The following is a 24017-nucleotide window of genomic DNA, read 5'->3' as shown; positions in this document are numbered from 1 at the left end:
TTTAGCACGCAACTACATGTTAAATGTTAAAGAGTGGCTGTACTCTTTAATACAATTAATTATACAATTTATTTTGCCGTGCTATCTTTTACGCTACCTAAGTTAAATAGTCATCAGTGTCCTTCAAACGTTCCAACAACTTTTCTGCATCATGTCCTTTACATTATCTTAACGGTTCACGGGGATATAATGCACGTTTGCCAAATTGTTCAATTGGATTTTGCTCCCTTTTAACAAAGCCAAAAACGTTCTCAACGATATCTCACAGTAACCTTGTAACACTGTCTGATAAATCCCTCTAAATGTTATTAACCAGTTCCAGTTACTTTTCCTGGCTCGTTTATTCATGTAACAAGTTTAGTATCTATTAGAAGAGATCTAAATGTTAAGAATTAGTAAATATATACTTTATTATCTATCTATCTATCTATATATATATATATATATATATATATATATATATATATATATATATATATATTTAACATAAATTGTTCTGAATATAACATATTCTAACCTCAATATATTATGTAGCTATATCAGTGAGGCTGAAATTAGGGTTGCCATCCTGTTTTTTTTACTTTTATGTGAAAAATTACCTTCATTTCTGCTAATTTAATCTGAAAACATTAGACTTCTTCTTGATTCACTGGTTTTTATATAGATTTATAAAAATTAAATATAGAAAATTTGCATTGAAATAGACATTGGCCAAAATCACAAAGTAGGGTACAAATCCTAGACTGTATAAGCAAGGGGTTATTCATTATTTTTTTATTTAGACACACACTTTAAATAGATCTGCTTTTGGCCAGGTGTTTTCTGCTATGGTCAGTCCACATTATATTTTTTTATGTTTTTTTTTTCTCTCAAAGCTCGTTATTGTTTATCCAACACATTTTTTTTCTAACAAAACGAATTCCTTTCAAAAACCGAAAATGAAAACAAATGTGTTAAAGATGAAATCTAAATGAAGGCAGACAAAGAAAAATGTGCTTTCTTCGTTTTGCATAAAAACTGATATGTAGGTAAATTACAAGTGGTTTTGCACTTGGGACATAATGGATATATATGTATTTCCATATAAAATATAACTAGTACAAATGCACAATTTTAGTTATTCATAAATAATCTGGAGCTGGTATCTCCATGAAATGTAGAAATCATTTGAAATGTTTTAACCTTTTTTCTAGAATTTCTGTTTTCAAAAAAGTACAGCCTTTTGCATTGGTTGTTTGTTTTAGATCAGTGAAATACTGTCAGCAGTAGGCACGATGTATAATACATTGACTTAAGGAATAGATTTTTTCCTTTTCTTATTTTATGTGGAATTCCACAGGAAATGTCCATGTTTTAATTCACAGTAATGTTCTACTGATAGTTACATCGTTCATAAGGTTGAAAAAAGACCTAAGTCCATCAAGTTCAACCCTTCTACCTAACCTTCCTATTCTTGATCCAAAAGAGGGGAAAAAAACCTCCCCAATGAAGCTACTTCGAATTCTACCATCAAGGGAAAAAAATCCCTTCTTAACTCCAAGAGGCAATCGGATTTCTCCTTGGATCAAGAAGCTCTAAAATATTCATATTATTCTATTTATAGCCCTTTATGTCATGCCTCAAAAATTAAATATATAATGTGTGCCTAAATAAAGCCTATATAGATACTTAAAGGGATACTCCAGCTATCATATTCACTTTTTATAGATATAACTGTGCAATCCCTTTAAGTTTTCAATGTGTTCCCTCGCAAATGCATGGAGGGATTCTGTAAATCCCCTATAAGCATATGCCCCTTTTCTGCCTTTTATCTTCGAATAAGACCACCTATGTGTGTGTGAAAAACATCAGTGGCACAAAACTTCAAACCATGGATGTTGCACTACAGCTCTGCATCTGCAGCTTCTCCTGAAGGTAATTGTAATTTATTTTCATTTGTTCCCAAGTTTTATGAACACATATTAATGTACTAATAAAGTACTTTAGTATGCATTCTTTATTCACTAGACTGCCTGGGACCCTTTAAGGGTTATTAGCCATCGTGGGCATTATTGATTGCCAATATATTTTTATAGAACACACAAGCTCGTTTTTATTTTCTCACTGTAGAAATATACCAGCGTTCCAGAAACTACAGTGCTTTAACCATGAGAACCAAATTAAAAATACATTTGCTTTAAAATAATCTGTCCCATATTTGTTTCATCTGGCTTTTAAAATCCATTTGCATGTAATTTACATCAATTTCCCTAACTGCATGCTGTTTAATTGGATTATTTAGGTTGCTTCCCTTTACGACTCACACCAAAGTTAACTGTCCTCTACAAATAGCTTGTCACGAACGGTGCCTCCACTTGTTATAATTAGAAGTTGGAGGAAAAGAATACCCTGTGGGTCCTTCTGGAGTTATGGCTCTCAACCAAACAAACCTAACGACTTAAGCTATTACCTTTCATGAATGCATCACTACCCCACAGATTTATCACAACCCAACCGTGGCAAGATAATTGCAAAAGAGGGATGGATTTCAGCATCGGAGAAAATAAATGCCATTGACCATCAACCAATCCTACATCCTGACTTTGTTGGCTCTTGTAGACCTACACAGATGGCATTGACATGCCTCTTGACCAGCTGATGCTGTTTGTTGTGTACAGTACTCATTGTAAAAACAATTACAAGTTAAAAACTGGGATCTTAGCTCCATATGCATATTGTTCCATATGAACAATCGGCACTAAAGTCTAGCAGGTCTGTCCTGGTGTGTGTGTGTTTGGGTGTCGGTGTGGCAAAGCCTGTGCTGGTGTGTGTTTGCGTGTCTGTGTGCCAGAGCCTGTCCTGGTGTGTATATCTTCACCATATAACAGCAAAAGTAACAAACCTTGCCAACGATGCAGAAACATAATAATACAGGCAGCTTTCAACTGTATCTGGCTTTACACCCTCTCGAGAGTTATTAAGCAAAGTCATCTGGGTGGCTAGGTATTGAGATTAATGTAAGGTATAAATGGACCATAGATATAATTTTCTCAAAAATCAAACCCCTTTGTTGCTAATATGGAATTACTTTTCACAGCTGTGGAATGGAGATGTCACTGTATGTATGTTGCTTTTACATGTTCGAGCACAACGTAAATCTAATAAAAAATGTTGCTCTCTTATCTAACATATTGCAGCTCTCCTGGAACACACACATATCTGAGTTGCTTTGCAGTTGATGGAAGGTGTATTAGTTTTATGTCTTGTCTCTGAAGGCCAGGTTCTATAAACAACATACATTTTCATCCAAATCTAGAAAAAGCTGCCGTTGCTTCTGAGTTGCTAGAATGTTGCCGCTAGCAAACAAGGGGGAAAAACTTTAATGTCACAATTAATTAATGTCACTTTGGGCACAGTTTAACGAAAAACAGAGTAAATGTGTTACATTGTTTAACACTTGAATTGGATCAGCAAAATATATTGGCTTTTATTTGTATTATTCTATATAAATAATACCCATTAGGGCTGCCAGCTACACAGCCTTCAGCAACAGTAAATATTTTACTGAAACCATCCAGTACTTGTGTAAGGACATAATTTACCAGAACGGAGGCAGATCCACGACAAGTGAGGCAAAACCTGTATGTTTATATGTAAACACTACTGCAAAGATTTATTTCTGAAAAAGAACACACTTACTTGTTTACCTACAGGCTCATGTTTATTATATATTAGTTTTATTATGTATATTGAACTGTAAAATGCAGTATCTGAAAAAAATGCTGCGTTCATCGCTTTGTTCCTGTGCGTCTTACCATAACCTTTATGATAATGAAAAATGTGCACCACAGAATAGCCTGTTTACAAGCCTAAATAAGCAACAACAGAAGAGTAATCTAGGAAAGTGACACGATACTTACTTTAGCATTGTACGAAATAAAGTGTTTTGATAAAGCTTCCGGAGTATGCATCCACGATTTATCTATAAAGAAAGAAAAGAATGACTCAGCTGATTAAATACAGAAAACCTGTTAAACTGTTTCTTTACACTATCTCCTACATTAAATCTGAAAAAAAAAAATAACGTACCACATACATTTTCAGGTTTGGAAATGTTATTGGGGCAAAAAGCTAACAGAAGCTCTGCAGAGCACAGAGTACAGCAGTAGCCTGGGACACAATGATAATTAATGACCATGGAGTCACAGGATTATAATTGCTTGTCCAATCCTCCAGGTACATCAGCTAAGAACAAGGGGAGAGTCAACCTATCCCTCTGTAGACAAACTGTAGGAGATAATGCGGTTGATGAGATGTAGAAAATATGTTTCTGGGGACCAGGAATTCCAAAATGTCTATAGTAATGTACATTTTACAAAGGTGCCTCTCAGTCCTTGAAGTCATTACATCTAAACAAGGGACCTTCAAGGTATTAAAAGCCTTTCTGACTCTAATTTGTATGCTATAAATGGTAGTCCACAATCACAAACTTATTTAGACTAGACTATTATTTAGACTGTGTTTACTTTACTTCTAATTTGGTGTAGTCTCCTGGCATACTGGCCTACAATATGACCAATTCTGCTTCACCAAGAGACATTGTTAGCAATCATATATCATAAAGAAAACCTGAATTGATTCTGTTTTTAATACAAGTAAGTGTGGACACCATATGCATAATCATGTAAAAAAAATAAACAGGCACTAATGTCCAACTAGTTTCCAGGTGTAGGGTATTGAAGGTAGAATCTGCAAAGGCACTAAAGTTCGAATTGCAGATATACATGCAGATTGCCCCTAAACCCATGTAGGTGAATGTACCAGCATACAATACGGAGCAAGTTAGTTACAGTAGGAACTTCTGCTTATCCACAGCTTGCTCAGTAACTTTTTACTTAGGGATAGTCAAGGAGGACTAGTTCTAGGCCCACTTACCTCTTGAAGCACTTTATGCATTGACCCTTAACCCCATCCCACATCCATATGATACCATCCCACACTCCTGGACAGGGACGGGCTGGGCAGGGGTGCAGGACGCCCTTGTTCTAAATTAAACGGCCGCCCACTGCGCCAGGGCCATCTTTAATGCGGGGCAAAAGCCCGCAGCACCCGCGGTGGGCCGGCCAGTCCATGGGCCGGCGCACCGAGATACCATTGCAGCCGATGCGGCTGCGAGTTTTAAAGCGACCGTAAGACACGCCGGCCGCTTTAAAATCATTAAGCGTCCCGCCACTTGGAAGACGCGACGTGCGGCTCCAGGGGGCGGGCTCACACGGAACAGCTCCTCGTGACAGATTGAAGAACACATCAGAGGAGATCAGTCTGCGGGGAAGCAAGGCAGGAAAAAAGTAAGTATTAAAAAAGAATTTTAAAAAATAATTGGGGTGAGAGGTGGAAGGGGACCAATATTACAAGGGGGGGCTACCTTGGGACAACAATTAAATAAGAAAAAGGGGTGGCTGGGGGGTAGAGGTAAACAACAGGGTGGTTAGGGCATCAAATAAATCAATACACAAAGGGGGGTGGGTGGCTGGGGGCAATACACATGGGTACATTAACCAGTACAAAAGGGGGCATCAATACACAAGGGAGGGGGCTGGTTGAGGACATCATATAAATCAATACACAAGGAGGTTGGGGCATAAATGCACAAAGGGGGCTGGCTGGGGGCAAAAATGCACATGGGGCAATAAACAAGGGTGTGGGGGAATAAATTAAAACCAAAGGGGGCCTGGCTGGGGCATCAATACACAAGGGGGGGACACACAAAAAGCAAACCAGTGCAAAACAGTGCAGTCCTGGTGTGTGTGTTTGGGTGTCAGTGTTGCAGGGCCTGTCCTGGTGTGTGTGTGTTTGGGTGTCGGTGTGGCAGGGCCTGTCCTGGTGTGTGTGTTTGGGTGTCGGTGTGGCAAAGCCTGTCCTGGTGTGTGTTTGCGTGTCTGTGTGGCTGAGCCAGTCCTGGTATGTGTGTTTGGGTGTCGGTGTGGCAGAGCCTGCACTGGTGTGTGTGTGTGTTTGGTCTGTTGGTGTGGCAGAGCCCATCCTGGTGTGTGTGTGTTTGCAGTGTCAGTGTTGCAGAGCCTGTCCTGGTGTGTGTGTCTGGGTGTCGGTGTGGCAGAGCCTGTACATCAATATGCGTTAGAAAATCCGGAAAAGCTGGGCATGGATGGCGGGCTGATTCAGTGGCACAACAGGCCACTTGACTAGACTTGCCCCCCCAGGCCTTAGGCTGCCAGCCCTCCCCTGCTCCTGAACCATCCTTGTCACACCTCTACCCAGTTTCCTGGATGTTTTCCTGATGTATCAAACCATATCCTTTGTACCTTATCATGGAATCTAATTGTAGCACTGTACTAATGCTGTTGTTAAAAGGCAGAAATGCTATATTGTTTTCAGAAATGCCCATATTGGCATAAGGGTCTTTTTTTTACTCTGTTTGATCTGTATACAAACACAGAATATTAGCTGAATGTCATAAACGAACATTAAAGCCTATTGTACTGCTCTTTAATTTAAACTGATGGAAAAAAACAGGCTTGCCTTTAGAAAAGCAATCTGTGATTAAATCTGACAACAGTCCAAAACAAAATCTATACGCAAGCATTGTGGGGATTGTTTCGATTACAACAATGATTGGATTACCTTTTCAATAAAAAGCTGAGTTAAGATGAAAATTGTTAAAATAATGGTGTCTTTTAATAAAGCAAATAAAAAAATTAAAGAACAATCACATTTCAGATTATCCCCAACTGAAATTCTTTCACCTACATATGATACAATAATCAAATATGTTTTGTTATTTTCACTGAAGTGTACAAAGGACCTGGTCCTAATTCCTAGTACTACAGGTTTTTGCACACTCTACCGCAAGAATGCAGGAAGAGTTCAGCAACTTCCTACCTGGACAGTAGGAATCTAATGCAAATTAGCGCATGAGAAATAAAGGGGGATTTGCATGAACTGCCATAGCCATCCTTTTTGCACAATATTAGACTTGTACATTCTGATTCATGCACATTGAATCAGATTCTCTGCTGATTCCGCTTCTCCTTGTTCTTCATCTTCTATAGTCTCTCTTTCATCTTCTATCTTCGTCCACATCTGTCAGGCCCCATCCAGGCTGCAGAGCTGCTTATCTCTGGTTTCCCCTGTCCTCGCTAGAGTTCTCCTGTCTCGCTACAATTCCCCCTTTGCTGTATTTCCTTCAGTGTTATGCTTTATGCTTGTTTGTTATAATCCATTCCTGGATTTCCTTATGCTCTTCCATTAACTTCTGATTCTTCTTAAATTCAGCTTCTGTTTCCTTTATAAAAGTTGTGCCCCACGCTTTTGTTATGTGTGTCTCAGACATACATAGGTATGTCTGTTATCTGTTCAGATTTAATGTTTAGTTTCAGCTTATTAGTAATTCAGTAGGGCAGGGTTTAGCGCTAGGACCCACCGAATGTTGGAGTACTTTGGCATAGTGGTCGGCTAAGCATAGTATTGCCATATGATGTGATTAAAGCTCGGTCTCCCTGTTTCTCCCCACTTGCTCGCTCTGTCCCCCTTATTTGTTATGCTTCTCTATACCCTCTGCTATTACTCTGTTTAGCTTCCCTAATCCCAGCTTGCAGCATCCTGCCCGTTTCTCTGTAGTACTATGTCTCTCATACCTGCTCCAGGGTGCCTGTAGGATATCACCAGGTTCTATTTTGTACCGGACAACATCCACTGCTATGTCAGGGCCCTGGTATGTGGCCGCTGCTGCGCTTTAACTCCTGAACACCATCTTTGGGCACTCTGGGTCATTTCAGTCGTCTGTATGGACCCTGTCCATGACAGTATCTTCATGGACATAACCTGGCCCGATTGGGTGATCGAGGGAGAGGACACCATTTTGGCAGAAGTTCAAGCTAGGTTATGTCCACTGATATGTGGCCAAAGATAGAAGAGAGAAGATAAAGCATAAAGGAGAGACGATGAAAGACAGAAGAAGAGAGAAGATGAATAACAAGAAGATGCAGAAGTAGCAGTGGTTGGCGGAAGTGGTCAGCAAAGACGCTAGGGACATATTTAGAGAGTATGAGAGAGTGAATGAAAGTGTGAGAGAGTGAATGTGGACATGGGGCAAGAAATTTTGTTCCTGAATTAAAAATGCCCCCCCAATTTTCATCCGAATCAAATGGACACGAAACAAAATTAATTGCCCGAAAATGAATGGGCAAAAAAACGAACCAAAAATGTAATCTAAATCTTTTTTGGGCCCACTTGCACATGTAAAGTAAATATAAACCTGAATAAGTTAAATATGGTACATTAAAAAAATAATAGTGATAATCAGTAATGGTTTCATCTCAATTGTGAGCTCACCCGCTTTATCAAACTCAAGGTTAATTTTTTTTGTCAAATTACTAGCAAGGGGAGAGGCACAAGATGGAGTCCATACCCCTCCAAAGGTGAAATAAAGGCTATTATTTCATTTTGACCCTTCCTTACCCTACTAGGAACAGGATAGGGGTGAGGTGGATGCATGGATTAAGGTCCATGCCTTCAATAGGGGAATTTTACATACCATAACCCCCATCCTCAGAGGATGGGGATAAGGATGGGTATATTTGGGCACTATACCCCCTAGGTTGATTTAATTTGTTTGGTGAATAGATCCAAGAAATCCATTTTATCGCTGGCATTAACATTCTCCCTGAGCAATCCATAAATCCTAGACTATAAACCTATACTGTAACTCAATTTAGCAAGGCTATATCAGTTGTACAAATTGATTTTAAAGGAAATCCTTTACCACGCTAGATATTATATTGCAAGTCTAGTACTAATATATCTCCATTTTTGAGTGAAACCCAAGTAAATCATTTAACTGTGGTTATTACCACCACACATGCACACTTTTGTTTTGCAATGAATTTTAGTAACTGAACTGAGAGATGCCTCATCCTTAAGTATACAAAAAACTGTTCCCCTTGAACTGTAGTCTAGTCTTAGAGTACAAGCCTGTAGGTGGAAATCAGGGGGGGAATGCTGCTAGGTAATATTATTTGTGTTTTCTTTTTCTTTCAATCTGTGTTCCATTTTATGGAGCAACTATTCTACTTTAAGCAACTGAGATCAAATAACACTTTTTTGTAATTTGATATGTATCTCCACCATCTTTTGTACACCAACAGAACCACACACACACTATTAAAGAACAAATATTGATGAAAACAGGCATTGCACTGAATTTAAATTGTTTCTAAGTTTAACCTACAAAGCTGAATCCTCTTTTGGAGCTACAATTCCTTAAAAAACATGTAATACATGTACATGTTTTAATTTTTGTGGGTATAATTAGCATTGTCTGCCAGTACAGCCTTTCAAGGAGCCCTTTCAATAATGCTTCAATGGGTTGCTATCTTGATGTTAGAGCAGAAACACCACTATCTGGAACCTAAGACTATGCATCTTCTTGACCAGGGGTATTACTCCCCTAAGTGAGTTTTTTTGTCATGTTTGCCATATATTTGTTCAACCATGATTCCCCTTTTTCATGTTTAGTGTACCCACACAAATTATATATTGTTTTTTTCAAGGACAGATAGGACTTTCTCTTAATACCACTTCTTTTGTTTTAATATATAATATGTCATGAATACTACTTTCAATTTTACAAATTTGTTCCCACTGATAAAGAAAACCCTCAGATTTATGTTCGACAACATCCCCTGAGTAGAATAAAATCCCCTCCCCCATTTTTGTTTTTATTTATACAAGGAGTAAAATGCTCTCTACACTATGTTTTCATATTTTGAAACTATAGATTGAGATCAAGAAAGTTTTTTAAAAAAAAATTAAATTGTGATTGGGCACCTATTTTTTACTTTTTTACATGTTTTATTTATTTATTTTCATTTTCTTGACTAGAGATCACTTTGAGGTCTTTAAAGACATCATGAACCTGTACCCCTTATGCCATGTGACATTGAGTCTATTATTTTTTTTTTATTTCATTTTTTATATTTTTAACTAGTATTAAACATTTTCTGAAGAGGAAGAAACAATGTCTCTCCTTCTTTTCAATGTGATCACTACTGCTGATCAGTAAGCAGGACTGTAGCCCACAACAAGGGCAGTGAGAATGGCCCAACCACTAAACCAACAATAAGATCAAATACTAATTACAGCTAATTACATTAGGAAAAAGTGCAACAACCTTTCATTTGTTGAGCTGCAACACAGGGCTGGGGAGTGTCTTTCCTTTCCCTTGATTTCCAACAATACAGTGCTATCCTACTGTCACAATTCTGATTTATTTAGGAAAAAAAAAGAAAAAGCCTGAATATAAGGCTACGCTATAAGAAAAAAGGTTTACTTGTAAATATTCACATGTAAACTATTTTTTAATATTTAATAAAAACTATGAAAAAATATTTTTTTGTTTTTATTTCCTTTTATTTGCCACTCTGCCCCTAGTTATGCACATCTGCCCCCCAAATATGCCTTACACACCCCTATATGCCACTGTGCCTCCCTGATATGCCTTTTAACCCCCTATATGCCACTCTGCCTCTAGAAAACCATTATACCCCCCATGCCACTCTTACTCACCCCCCACATGCACCGACTTACCGATGCATCCCTAGACTTGTCCCCCGTGCTTTAGACTCCCTGGTGCCTAGTAGGGGCAGTCGGTGAGGTCTGTGTGATGCGCGCAGACAACCTCCGCTGCTGCTGGCCGGGGCTTCTATGACTGAGAACCGGAAGGTCATGTCACACCGGTGCTCTGTCATAGAAGCCCTGGCCGAAGTGCCGGCAGCAGAGGAGGTTGGCTTTGTGTATCCCGCAAACGTTCACTGGCTGCGGGATGCGCACAGACAAAATCCGCTGCTGCTTATTTTTCTTTTTTTTTTTGGGCTTGGGGGTCCCTCCTTGATTTTCAAGTTTCATACATATTGACAAAAATAGCAACTTTTGTTAAAAAAGTCTAGTCTCTACTGTATATTATTCACTGGATTCTTTATAGGATGGCCCCTGAGTATCAAGACACGTACTTCCAGCAGTCATATTGTAAAACTATAAGTTCGTTTTCTAAGACATTGTAAGATACAGGTGTTCCATTAGAAAATTGGATAAGAATATTCCATGCTTGCATATCCAGTTTGTCAGGCTTTTTCATTATGTTTTATTTTGATTAATATTTGACGATTTTTCTATTCCTAGCATGCTGACCTTGAGGGACCTTGGATTCAGCTATCCCCCTCAGTAAATCCTAAGGAACGCAGTCACTACTTTCAAATGAGATACCAAAATTAAGTCAGGCATATTTTTGTACAAATATAATAACTTTAATTAAACTTTGCCTTTGGCTTAAAATCAATTTAATGCTTCATTTAGGCAACATATTATTTATGGAACAGCTAAAGGTTTCACCATTTCACAAAACATTCTGCTGTCCATAAAAATATATTTAGCTGAAAAATATTTATGAACTGTCAGTAACAGGATTTCAGAAGAAAGCCCAAATGGTTTAACAACAAAACTCTGATTCAACAAATAAACTCTCACTAGAACTATTTTGTCCTGAAATTACTTCTGATCTATGAAGAAATGTCAATACATTTAGAACAAAAAATACTTCTTACATCAATACGAGTGACTTACTCCCAGATAATGCCTTACTAACCCAAAAATTTACTGTTATGGACGCATTTTGAAAATGTTTAAATAATGATCTTTTTTTCAACTTAGCTCTTCTGATAGGTATCAGTTTTACATAGAAACATTGAATCTGATAACAGATAAGAAGCGTTAGGCCCATCTAGGCTGCTTGTTTTTCCTGATGTAAAGAAACCTTAATCTGTTCTTAGTCTTGTCTGAAATTAACGATAGCTCTATGCCTATCCCATGCATGTTGAAATCCCTTCACTATATTAGCCTCTTGGCTGTTCCACATTTTAGACCACCTTTACATTTAAATCTATTTTAAGTCTATTAAATGTATCCACCATCTTTTCATGACACTAGAATTTCATTAATTTGTTCTTTTCGATCTTAATTATGTTATCTTATATTGACAGATTCTAGGCAACATTAACAGAGGGAGGAACGTTGTTCAGAATATTAAACTTGTTAAATGAACTGACCTTAAAAGTTGTTTTTTTGTGTTTTTGTCTCACTGATCCTAGCCTTTCAATAAACTAAACAGCATTTCACATATAAACGCTGCTCATTTATTTTTCAAAAGACTCTCTCCTAATAGACAACACAATCAGACATGCAAGCGTGCTTTATAAATGCACGCACAAGTATTGACATACCTCCCAAGTTCCCATCTTTAGGAGGAAAAGTCCATGTTATGGACCCAAATTCCCTCTGCCATAGACTTGGTTTGAAATGTTTGGAGGTATAGCGTGTGTTCATGTGCTCCAAAAACATTTTAACCCCCACTGGTGGGGTTTCCAGACACCCACCTTGACAGATAACATGTCATCTAGTTCTGGAATTTGCATTCTGGTGCATTTATCACATTTTTTCTCAAGTGTAGTCCTCCAAAATACGGACCTTTGCTGCAATTTTAACATATGACGTACTACACATGTTGTAATACGACATGGAAAAAAACTTAGCAAAACCCTAAGGAGGTATAAGCTAGAAGGTTTGGGGCTGAAGCAAATTATTTCCTGGTTAAAATGAAATAGGAATTGATTTTTCTTAGGAGGCACTTACTTAAATATTAATAGCAAGAAATCTGGAATTAATTGTGGAATAACCTAGAATTATATAGTTTCCACTGCTAGGTTTGCACTGCAACATCTATAAGCACCATACTGGTGTGTTACCAGTAAACTTATTTAAACAAAAATATACAAAAGACTTATTTAGCTGATTATCTGGGAAAACACTATTTGCTATATCTACATTTTACATAATTTAGCTTTCTATGGCATCTCAAGTAACATTAACAAAGTAATATCCTATTTATATGCACTAAACTAATAGCAAAGATTCCACAGACCCGCTCAGATCAATACGCTGCACGGTGCATCTTGATGGGAACTATAATTACTAACAAAATAAATATTGTAAAGCTTTTTTGTTAAATAAAATATGGGTACTTTCGATGTCTGCATAAACCTCGATCAAGATTGAATATTCTTGTTTCAATAATTGATCATATAGAGAAACTAGATGCAGTGTGCTTTGACGCATTACCATTTTATGGTGATGTGGTTTGTTACTGACAAGATGTCTATCTATTGTTAACAACAAAATACAGCCTTTGCATAAAAAGCCAAGCTTGATACTTGGACTGCACGCACATGTGATAAAATCTACATTTTGGGAGCATGGTTTTTAACTTAACCTGTGCTAAAACTGCTCATCTCTAAAATGCATTTTCCATTACCAATTGCCTTAGCTTAATTGTAGCAGCACATGGGGATGATGCACTTTGTTTAGCCGTGTTGGGATTCCCCTATCGTTAGATATTTTGTATTATTTTTATCAACCTAGTCATTTCATTATGAGATAACTCTGGGTAGACTAAGATCATTCCAACAGGATGGAATGCAGAGGAAGAAAGCCAGATAATATAGGAGCCAAAAGATACAATTTCTCCGACATATTCAGATTAGATGGATGCATGCTAGACCTTCACCACATTAGTTGATTCCAACAGTGGTTTAAAATGAATCCTTCATTAAAATAAAATCTAAGTTAAAGTCATAAAGTTACCCAGGTCCCTTTTGTATTTGATATATGACATTGAATTGATTTGTTGCCATAGACAACCGAGTGGTTAGGTGAAATCCTAAAACCTCTACCAAGATAAATAACTTTATCCAGCTTTCCAAATGATAGAGTAATAAACATAATAGTTGCTTTTCCACAAACTCTTGAGTGTTTCTTTACGAATAAGATAACATTCACACATTCTTGAGGTATTAGTTTGTCAGTAAATAAATACTCTAGTCTCTTTTTTTTTTCTTTTTACTTCTGGCCCATTTGGCAAAGGGCAGGGACTCTGTGTACTCCCTCTTCCCGATTAGAGGAGCGAGGGAGAGGGTGTGCCCAGACTCTCCTACGTTTTACCGAAATTCACCAGGCCATGTCCAATTGTCCACGGAGAAGCAGACTTTTTGAGGAAGTGGACAATGAAAGAAGAGAGAATACAGGAGAAAGAAGACAGAAAAACAAGAAGATACAATAGAAGAGGAGCTGCGTGGCATGGGGACATGGGCACGGAAGCAGTCAGCAGAGAAGGTTGTGAGACATTCAGAGACTGCGTGAGAGGCATAGTGAATAGAAGTGTGTGAAAGAACACAAGAGAGTAATCGAGTGTGATTGTAAAAAACAAAAAATTTTAAACAAAAAATCATACTTTGTTTTTAATTGCTTTGTTGGGGATCCCTCCTCGCTTTCAGAGATTCATATAAATTGATGAAATTGTCAAAGTCTGTTGAAATTGCAATTTGTACAAATCCGAATGCACAATTCTGGACAGTACCCTCCACTGTACACTACCAACTACAATGCGGGGGGGGGGGGTTTGGTTGGAATATTTATATATTTCAGTGTCCCCAAATTGTGGCTTTTTGATTTCAGAACAATAATAGTAGTGCAGTATTTGGCAACTGGCAAAAGATTCAATATGTAGTCAATATGCTATCACAATAACATGACCTTATTTTTAAAATAAAATTTAGGTACATTGAGAATTTATAGGCAAATGTGCTGTATGTATATTTTATATATTTGTTAAAGAAATAAACACATTTAACATGATGTTATTTTAAGCATTTAATAAAAAAAAATTGGATAGAAACCAGGAACAAAAGTCTTAATTTAGTTGACTTGAACACAAAGACACGCGGTTACCCTATGTTTGTAATGGGTAATATATGTAGCACATTTTAAAAAAAGGTAGGTTCAAGTATATAGATTCATAATGGACCAATATACAATCCAGCAATCCAATAACTGCAGTGGAAGGCAAAGCAAAAGCTTACACCCAATTATTTCAACAAGATTGAGATCAAACTTTTTGTCCTTTTCAGTTGACAGGGAACTAAGGTCACTCCCTTGACCCTCTGAACAGATTTGCAAGGATTAACATAGTGGTCTAGGGGTCTATAGTCATGATCATAAACTATGCTGCAAATTCCATAATATGCTCTGAAAGTATGGACCTTTGTATAATTATTGTGTTGCAGATTTTGGTGAATGATGGTGGACCTACTGAATGAAAGTGAAGAACAAAGGTGCGATTGGATTCACACCAATGCTTATAGCATTGGTGTGAATCCAATCGCACCTTTGTTCTTCACTTATTTCTCAATGGTTTTCCCAATGGTAGCAGTAGTAAGAGCACAGACACAATCTAGCCACATGAGCGATAATGTCTTGAGGTCCTCTAGCATTTTATTAAAAAAATCAAGATGGATTGTGGCCCAATACAAAAATAAAGTGGAAAAGCAAAAACAGAGACATTTATTTTGTTTCTACCAAAGTAACACTGATAGGGCAATTGCTATATATACTCAAAGACAAGCAAAATGTCTCTGTTAAGAGCGGATTTATTTGCTTTTATTTTATTTATTATTTTATTTATTTTCTGTTAGCATTTGTGTGTCTTTCAGCAAGATGTGACATCACTCTGTGCCTTTTATTTTTTTAAACTAGCCATGGCGAAGATCCTTTTAACATTGGCTCCTTTTGCAAACCCATTTTTTCATTAGCGTGCATAGATCTATTTGATCTACTTAAAGCACCTTTTAATAGCATTGTCCAAGTAATTTTGCTACATGGTCTCTATTTTCTCAGAATATACTATAAGTCATCGTAGATTTCTCACCGTAAACAGTATACATTTCTGAAGTGTAATTCTCATACTAATGAATGCTGAGTTGCTATAAAGTTAATGGGTTTATTTTAATACCCTTAATTGTTTGGTATTTCATGCTTTAGAAATTGTTGCTATTATCAAGAGTTATTGAGCATCAGCTTCAACCATAAAATATAATGGACACAATTAAAATGATGTCCATTCTCTTCATTTCCTCTGTCAGGTGAATATAATTGTTAATAATTTAAAGAACAAACATTTGATATTTTGAATTTTAAAGACACTCAGGTTTTATGCAATTTATTTTAACCAATCTAATAAAATGATATAAATTGTGCATTCTAACATATATCAGTTGTCTATATGTTGCAGTGTTCTATAATCATCCAATGTAGCTCCTGATTACTGATACCAGCTATGGTCAAGAAGCCAAAACATAGCCCCATAACACTACACTTCTTGTTCAGAGAACCACTACTACCGGTATTAAACAGCATTGCGTAGAACATACAAGAAGAAGAGGAAAAATATTGACAAAAAATGTTGGCTGCATCTTATCCAGAAAAGGCTCGGTAGGATATTAAAGAGACAATGTCACATGACACTCAAGACTACTCTACCAGGAAGTGCAACATGGCCGCTGTTCACATTGAGGGCTATATAAAATTTGGGATGCACTATTTTGACAAACTATTTTTGGAATATAAACAATGGATGATCCCGGGACCATCCTGGGCAGACCCTGTGGTCATTAATGCTTTTCCCTATGGATGCAAAATGAACATAATTTTAAGAGAGGTTTTTAACTGATTATATATATAATATATAATGTTTTGATTTATATAGCACCATCATTGCCCACATCTCATTAAGTAACACACAAAAAAGTGTTAGATATCTTCTATCTACAAAGGATATTGCTGGGATCCTTCATAACTGTAAAAACAAGCAGCATTATACTGTACTTGATATTTTACTTGGTGAAGTACTTCCCGCTTAAATATTTTATGCTCAGCGACAGAGTATATGATGAGTGAGCAGCCGAAAATCCTCCTTCTTGAAAAATGTTATTTTAGCAGAATGAATTTGTCTTTAGATATTAAAAGCCGTCACGGTAATAAACACACTATAACTCCATGAAAGTTACATTCATTTAATTATTGTAACATTTGACCTTTACAATGACATGCATGGTTAAGCTTTGCAAATTTTTTTATTTGCTTACCTTTCTTCCGACTGAATGCTCGGTTCATCATTAAAATTCTGAGCGATGTTTGTCTTTCTAAAAGTAAATGAAACGTGCAAATTAAAAAAGTGTTTGTCCTGGGTATTTATATGGTGATAGCTCTATCTATTGACATTCGTCAGTGGGTGATATAAATGCATAACACTGGTTATACACAAATTCTCATTCCAATAGTCACAATTGCCTGCATTCTTGTTCAAACTATGAGACTTTTGCTTTTAAAAAAAAAAAAAAAAGCGTCAGTGTGCCTGTAAGCCTTCATTCACATCGTAAACTTCACAGGTTATTACTAAGGGTGAACTTCAGGACCAATGGCTGACATTAATTATACATAATGCAAGGCCAACAGAGAGCTTCTTTCCATTTAAGCTTCTCAACTTACTCATTCGTAGGTCCCAATTAGTATTCTTTGGGACCTCAATCTCTCACGTAAAACATTTGGTATGGTCGTATAACAGTATTCTACAACCCTACAACTTTTATGTGGCTACTGTTGAATTTCGTCTTCCCAAAATAAATTATTTAATTAAAGAAAACGTTTGCTTCATTCAATGAATGTCACTACCACACTCGAGTTGATGGCAGGGCACCAATCACCTTTGCCAGCACAGGCAGGGCTGGCCCTACCATGGAGCAGAGTGGGGCAATTGCCCCAGGCGGCACTTTTGAAGAGGCGGCACTTTGCCGCCCCAAGCGCGTTTTTTTTTTTTTTTTTTAGCGGAGGAGAGTGAGGGGCACCGAGTGGTCTACGCTTACCCGCTTGGCGCCCCTCTCTCTCCTAGCTCGGTCTCGGTGCCGGCTTGTAATGCTGAGTGCCGGAAAATGACGTCATTTCCAGCACTCAGCAGTAAAGCAGCGCAGGGCAGAGCAGGGAAGGTAAGCGCAAAGGGGGGGATAGGGTAGATAATAGGGAGGGAGGGAGAGGAAGGGTAGATAATGACCCCTGGCGGGGGGGGCGGCATTTGAAACTTTGCCCCAGGCGGCATTATGTCTTGAGCCGGCCCTGAGCACAGGTACAGCAAGAATAAATCCACAGCACAAACCTGAGTCTTTTCACCCTAGCCTGAAAGCTCACCAGCAGTAGAAATAAATGGATGCTGCAGCTATAAATAATTTGCACCATTTAATCTTAGGGCATAACAAAAGGGAGGAGGTGTTTGTGCTCCCGATTGTTTTTTTGCTTCATGCATAATTTGACCTGGAAGCACTCAATTGTGATATGGTAAAAAAGGCAGGTACTGATAACTTACTAAAAGGCAACTCTAGTTATCGCATGCACTTCAATGCATATGATAGCTGAATGATCTTGTTAAATTTTTGTTTGGTTCCCATTGAAAATGCTTGAAAGCATTCTGCATATTACCCCTCTATGCATTTGACTCGAAAACATCTCCTGCGTGCTAAAGCACATGCTCTACTCAATGCCAGTCAGCTCCAGTTCCTGCTCACTAAGAAGTTCCAGGTGGTCTAATGAGACTCCCCACACACGTGCACAGAACGTGATCTCTTTGACTTAAAAAGGAATGCTGGTATTCCACAGATTGGTTCAAGCCTCCAACAAGTGGCCTGAGAAACGTGACCCCGGAGGGGAAAAACGTTTCCTAAAGACTCAGAGTTTTTTTGTTGAAGAATACATATTTAAGTACTTACAGTAATGAATACAGAATATGTATTCCTTGTTTCCAGGCTGCATGGGACAGTGGAGTTTCCCTTTCAAGCTTTCTTTCTTTTTTTTTTTTAAGAAGATTAAACAAAGGAATATCCGCATACCACATCACTTACTTTAAGCTAATCAAACATTACAATGGACAAAAACACACACACACATATGTGATACAATATAAAGCAATATAATAATACACTTTGTTGAACACATTTATATACATGCCTTCCTACCCCCTACCCAAGCTCCTTTGATTGTAAAAACTATGTTTGGCTGCCCATCAGCGCTGGTTCAGAAAGGGTTTTGGGGGCATCTAATGAGACCAACTATGTGCATGGGAAGACTGGGCTCTCAATGATTTTAGTGTTACCTTTTACATGTTTCTTACAAAAAAGTGTGTAGTATTGTTTTGACAGTCTCGACAAATCTAGGGAACTGGACAATACCAACCACTCATCCCAAATCAGTTCTGTTGTTACTAATGACTGGACTTCGAGAGACTGTAGCAAGTATCTCTTTACTCAAGGAACATTAAAACCTTACTACATAAAATAAAACCAGGTAATGCCCATCAAAACTATTAATTCTTCAGAGGTCCATTTAAAAACTTTTAGTATGAGACCTAGTTCTATGTAGTACTATAATCACTAACACAAAACCGCAAAAAGAAAACACTTTTCTTCTTAAAATCTTTCCTCTAAAGGTTTATCCACATAAAAACATTTACTTTTTTTAAAAAAGCCTTTTCAGTTACCATAGCAACAATCTCTCAGTGCCTGTGTGTTTGGCATGTGACAATCAAGTGTTCCTAATGCTTTATTTATTCAAAATGTTACACTCTATTGAGTACGGATTCACTTGAAGCATTCATCCCAAAGAAATGTTCATTTAAGTTTTGTTGTGTCTTATAACCAAGCGTGCTTTAAATATGGAGTTATCCCAAGTGGATGAGACACAAAGGCTGAGTGACTGCTTATGAATTTATGATGTGAATACAACTTCTGTTCTTGAAATGGGTCTTGTCTGTTACAAGATAAGTTAATAGTTCATATAACAGTCTATTACTTTTTTCAATACACCTGATACCAAATGAAGGTGATAAAATAAAATCCTATAGCAGTGCGTAAGAAATGTAATTGTAAATACACACTCTGGCGTCTTATTCCGCTCACATAACAAAAGATGAGAAGTAATATGTGTATGTGTTGACATTCATACTTCAACTTGCAGAACAATCTGGTTTTATATGCACGGTCACACAGTATCTCTCAAGAGAAACGAGGAATAAGGCACATACAAGATCATTATCATCCACAAGGGAAAAGAAAGAATTTCAGATACTGTATTACAATGAGCAGCTAGAATAAAGTTGTTCTGTGAATCTTATCCAAGAAATCTTAAATTATTTTACAATGATAGAATAATTCCACAAGTTATATTGGAATAGGCATTGACCTCAAGATGGAAATGAGCAAATCTCCGGTTATGTTGATCTGCCCACCTCAACCACATGTATAAGTACCAGCTCGAAAGGACAATGCGTAGCCCAATGTGGTGTTTAAACCAAATATAAAAATATATCTCACAAAGGTTCGTCTACTTTAACAGATATTTAATAAGAGACAAAAACACAGTAACATACAATAAATGAGTGACAGCCCAACATACAATGCAACACTTTCCAAGACTAACCTGCAACCTAAAGGTCCAACATAACTCAGCACACCACCGATAACCCCATCCATGCAGGATGGTGGGCAGAGAGAAACTGAACTAAGATTTTGCATTCAACAGGCATATTGAATCACTGTAGGTGTGCCCTCGTTAACATATCAAAAGACATGTAATACAGGAAGAGTTCAACTGGCTAAAACATTGACCACAATACTTATGTCACCACACCCTATACCTCAGATTTACTGGAAGTGGTGTGGGGCGTGTCAAGACCCCTCTCCTGCGAACCTGGAGGATTCGGGTCAACTCTCGGAGTTAGGTCAAACCAGGAATATTCCCAGGAATGTGTACCGGGCACATATCCTATAGGTAATAGGGCAAAGGTGGTGTAAAAAAAAAGAAAGCATTTTTCAAATCCACTTTGTGGTTTCACCATGTTTTTTTCTGAGTAGATATGTGAAAGAACAAAAAAAGATTGATTTGTAATCAGCAACTCCCCCTGAGTACAGCAACATCCCACATACATGGGTATGTCATGTTTCTCAGATGTCAGGTCAAAGTCAGAACATACGCATTTCAGTTTTCAAACTTGGAATTTTGGCAGATCACTTTGCTGGGCCTTTGTCTTATCTGAGGCACCTGCTCCAAAGACGGCTCCCTTTAATATTTTGTGCTCAAAAGCAGTTACACTCTCACGAAAGAGTAGGCAATAAACGTACAGATCAGCAGTTCTGCCAGCAGCTCTTCCTTGCTCTCAAGATCTGAGAAGATCACACCACGGCAAAAATATGACAGTTTGCGGGGATAAGAAGACATGGTCTGAGCCACAAAACTGGTTCACTGGCAGAGTGAGATCTTGCCTTATAGCACTGGTGAACAATAAACTCCCCCAAACATTTTAGCAGCTTGCTGTAGGAAGCCTTCAAGACCATCATTTTGGGGGCATATCTGCTTGTGCTAGGAATTTCTTCGAAGGCATGTTTTAAATGTTTTTTTTTAATGTCTCTCCTTCCCTAGGTTTGATGTCTAACCTAACAGCTTAATGATTATATCTAGCGGTTAGGTTAAAAGGATAGCATAACAGGTAGTGCCACAGTTTTGTTGGTGTATAGTGATAGGTACAGTTAAGTGTTAGAGTAATGTTAACAGTCAGTCTAAGCAAGAAGACAGAAAAATAAGAAGTGGAAAGAAAAGATGCAGAGCTGCGGGATTGAAGAAAGGAACACGGAAGTGATCGGGAGAAGGAGACATTGAAAAATATGAGTGAATGATACTGTGAGAGAATGACAGAAAGTAAGTGAGAGTGTGAAAGAGCAACACATGCAAACAAATATTCAGAGCACTTTGCTTCATTTTTGTTTGTTTTGTTGGAGTCCCCTCCTTCTTTTAGGACATTCATATGTATTAACAACATTGCGAAATGCTTGCACGAATGCGCAAGTATTACAAATAAGGTAAAAAAAAGCACAACAAAATTCACAGAGATCTTTTAGTAGCTATTGAATGAAATTATACACAGATTTCATTTAACAAAAATTGTAATGTTTCCGGGGGAAATAACTTATCCATGAGGACATGACTTATTTTTAGGTCGCATTTACAAAGTAACAATATTATAAACAATATATCTGGCATTACCGAAACATAAAATCGCTGAAGGCAGGAATGAAGCCAGCATCTGGGGAACTATGTTATGGAAGCTTGGGACTTCAAAGAAACACTTACAAGTAAAAGGCTTAACCACACAATACTTTGATTTCAGCAACTTACATATTCAGAAAATCAATGGTATTTCCTTTGAACTGTCCCTCATGGATACAATGAATTTATTTGGTCTAAAATGCACCGTTTAAGGAAATACACGTAGGAAGGCAATACAACAATCAGGCATTAAAAAGCTCTGTGCTTTCCTTTATCGGCCGCAAATTCAAACCTCATGTCACAACACAGGGTAGTTTACGTTTAACCCTCAACGTAAATCAATAATTTTGTTTTGCAGAAAATAACACATCTAAGCTCTCAGTATAAGTAGTGAATCCATGTCTTTGTGCTTTAGTGTGTATTTGAATACTTCCTAGCTAGTTCAGCGCAATGGAGGTTTTCCTCAGGCAAGATGCCCTGTCAGTAGGATTTTCAAGCAGATCTTTAAAGCCTGAGATTCTCTGAAATCTAACATAGTTTTAAAGCATAATCTGAATTTAAATAAGGTTTCCTTATGTAGTCCTGACACAAAGGTGTCTAACAAACAAGATTAATACTGAAAAGACATAAAGGAACAAGAGAGAACGTAGAATACTCACTTAAGTGTAAAAGAGGACGGGAATCTGAAAAGAAGGAAGTGTGGCTGTGAGATTTAATGGCTTACAGATGGGAGCGTTAGAGTCACTGCTTTATTGGTGGAGTATTCAAAACTGTTCGGTAACATTAGAAGTCTCCTTTACTGCTTTCCTACAGGTCCAAGTTCTACATTTTAACTTATTCATCAGTGCTAATAAATATACTATGTTTTAGCATCAGATTTTCAATATATTTTAATGTAATTTAAATTGTCTTGCTCCAGTGCAACAATAATATAATACATACCTGTGAACTTTCAAAATGAACTGATCCTGAGACTATTGAAATATTAACCTCTTAACAGCCCATTGTGAAGATTCTATGAAGTGACTCGTCAAATGGCTCTTGGAAACCTTGACTTGTAATTATTTAAAGATATACTTAATTGAGTCCCATACATTCAAGGAGTGATATAACATGCTGGTAGCAAAAGCACCAATTGAGAGTCTAATACAGGGGTGTCCAACGTGCGGCCCTCCAGCTGCTGCAGGACTACATCTCCCATAACACTCTTTTGGCTAAGGGGCTGGCTGAGGAGTATGGGAGATGTAGTCCTGCAGCAGCTGGAGGGCCGCACGTTGGACGCCCCTGGTCTAATGTATGATCATCATCATCATCAGTGGAGAATAGGAACCTGAGGCCTTGAGTTGGAGCAAAACTCCTACGATTTAGGGTGGCATTAAGAACAAAAGTTCCCAGGTATGCTAATGTACAGTAAAATGATTTGTTATGGCCCATATATGGCAAAATATAATAAAAGACAACAGAACTTTAAGTGGTAACCTCTGTCATGTTGAATAGTATTGGTTTAGACCTGATGAAGAGAAGAAAACTCATGAAAGCTTGTCTTTTAAATATTATGTTAGTCCAATAACAAAGGTATCACCACATACTGCAATATACTGACATTGTATATATATATTTGCCCTGACTCTGTATTAAGTTTAAATTTATATTCAGTTACTTTAGGTTTGTATTATGGATTTATTTATATGCTTAATATATCAAGAGACTTGGTTATGTTATTTACTTGTCTTACTTGATGTATCCTCTTTTATGACATTTGTTGTGCTTTGTTTATGGGTTATTTTTATATATAGTTATGCTTTATTTTAAATTATTTCCTTGTTTACTTTGTTTAATGGGTTCACTTTTGGTTTAGTTGACAGGAGTTGCCTTGCTTTTTGTTGCTGTTATGTGTTTTGTCTTTTCCACTTGCCCAGACTTATATGATTAACCACCCATGTGCCAAAATAATCAAGTGTGAACTTGTTTAGTGTCTGTACTTCATGCCATTT

At 37.5% G+C, this 24017-nt stretch overlaps 1 protein-coding gene across 1 annotated transcript in view; it reads right to left on the bottom strand.

The window, feature by feature from the left end:
- The window catches only part of GULP1 (GULP PTB domain containing engulfment adaptor 1), a 146316-nt gene that overhangs the window by 49203 nt on the left and 73096 nt on the right, over window positions 1-24017 (bottom strand). The window contains exons 3-4 of the mRNA XM_053471795.1: window positions 17025-17081; window positions 3900-3961 (exon numbers count right to left, since the gene is read on the bottom strand). Of these exons, the coding sequence (XP_053327770.1) occupies window positions 3900-3961; window positions 17025-17055 (93 nt within the window). The 5' untranslated portion in view covers window positions 17056-17081. The remainder of the gene's footprint in view (window positions 1-3899; window positions 3962-17024; window positions 17082-24017) is intronic.

The sequence above is a fragment of the Spea bombifrons genome, chromosome 7, assembly GCF_027358695.1.
Source record: "Spea bombifrons isolate aSpeBom1 chromosome 7, aSpeBom1.2.pri, whole genome shotgun sequence".
NCBI lineage: Eukaryota > Metazoa > Chordata > Amphibia > Anura > Pelobatidae > Spea > Spea bombifrons.
Note: the sequence above shows the minus strand (reverse complement) of the source record. Positions and strands in the feature narration are given on the sequence as shown.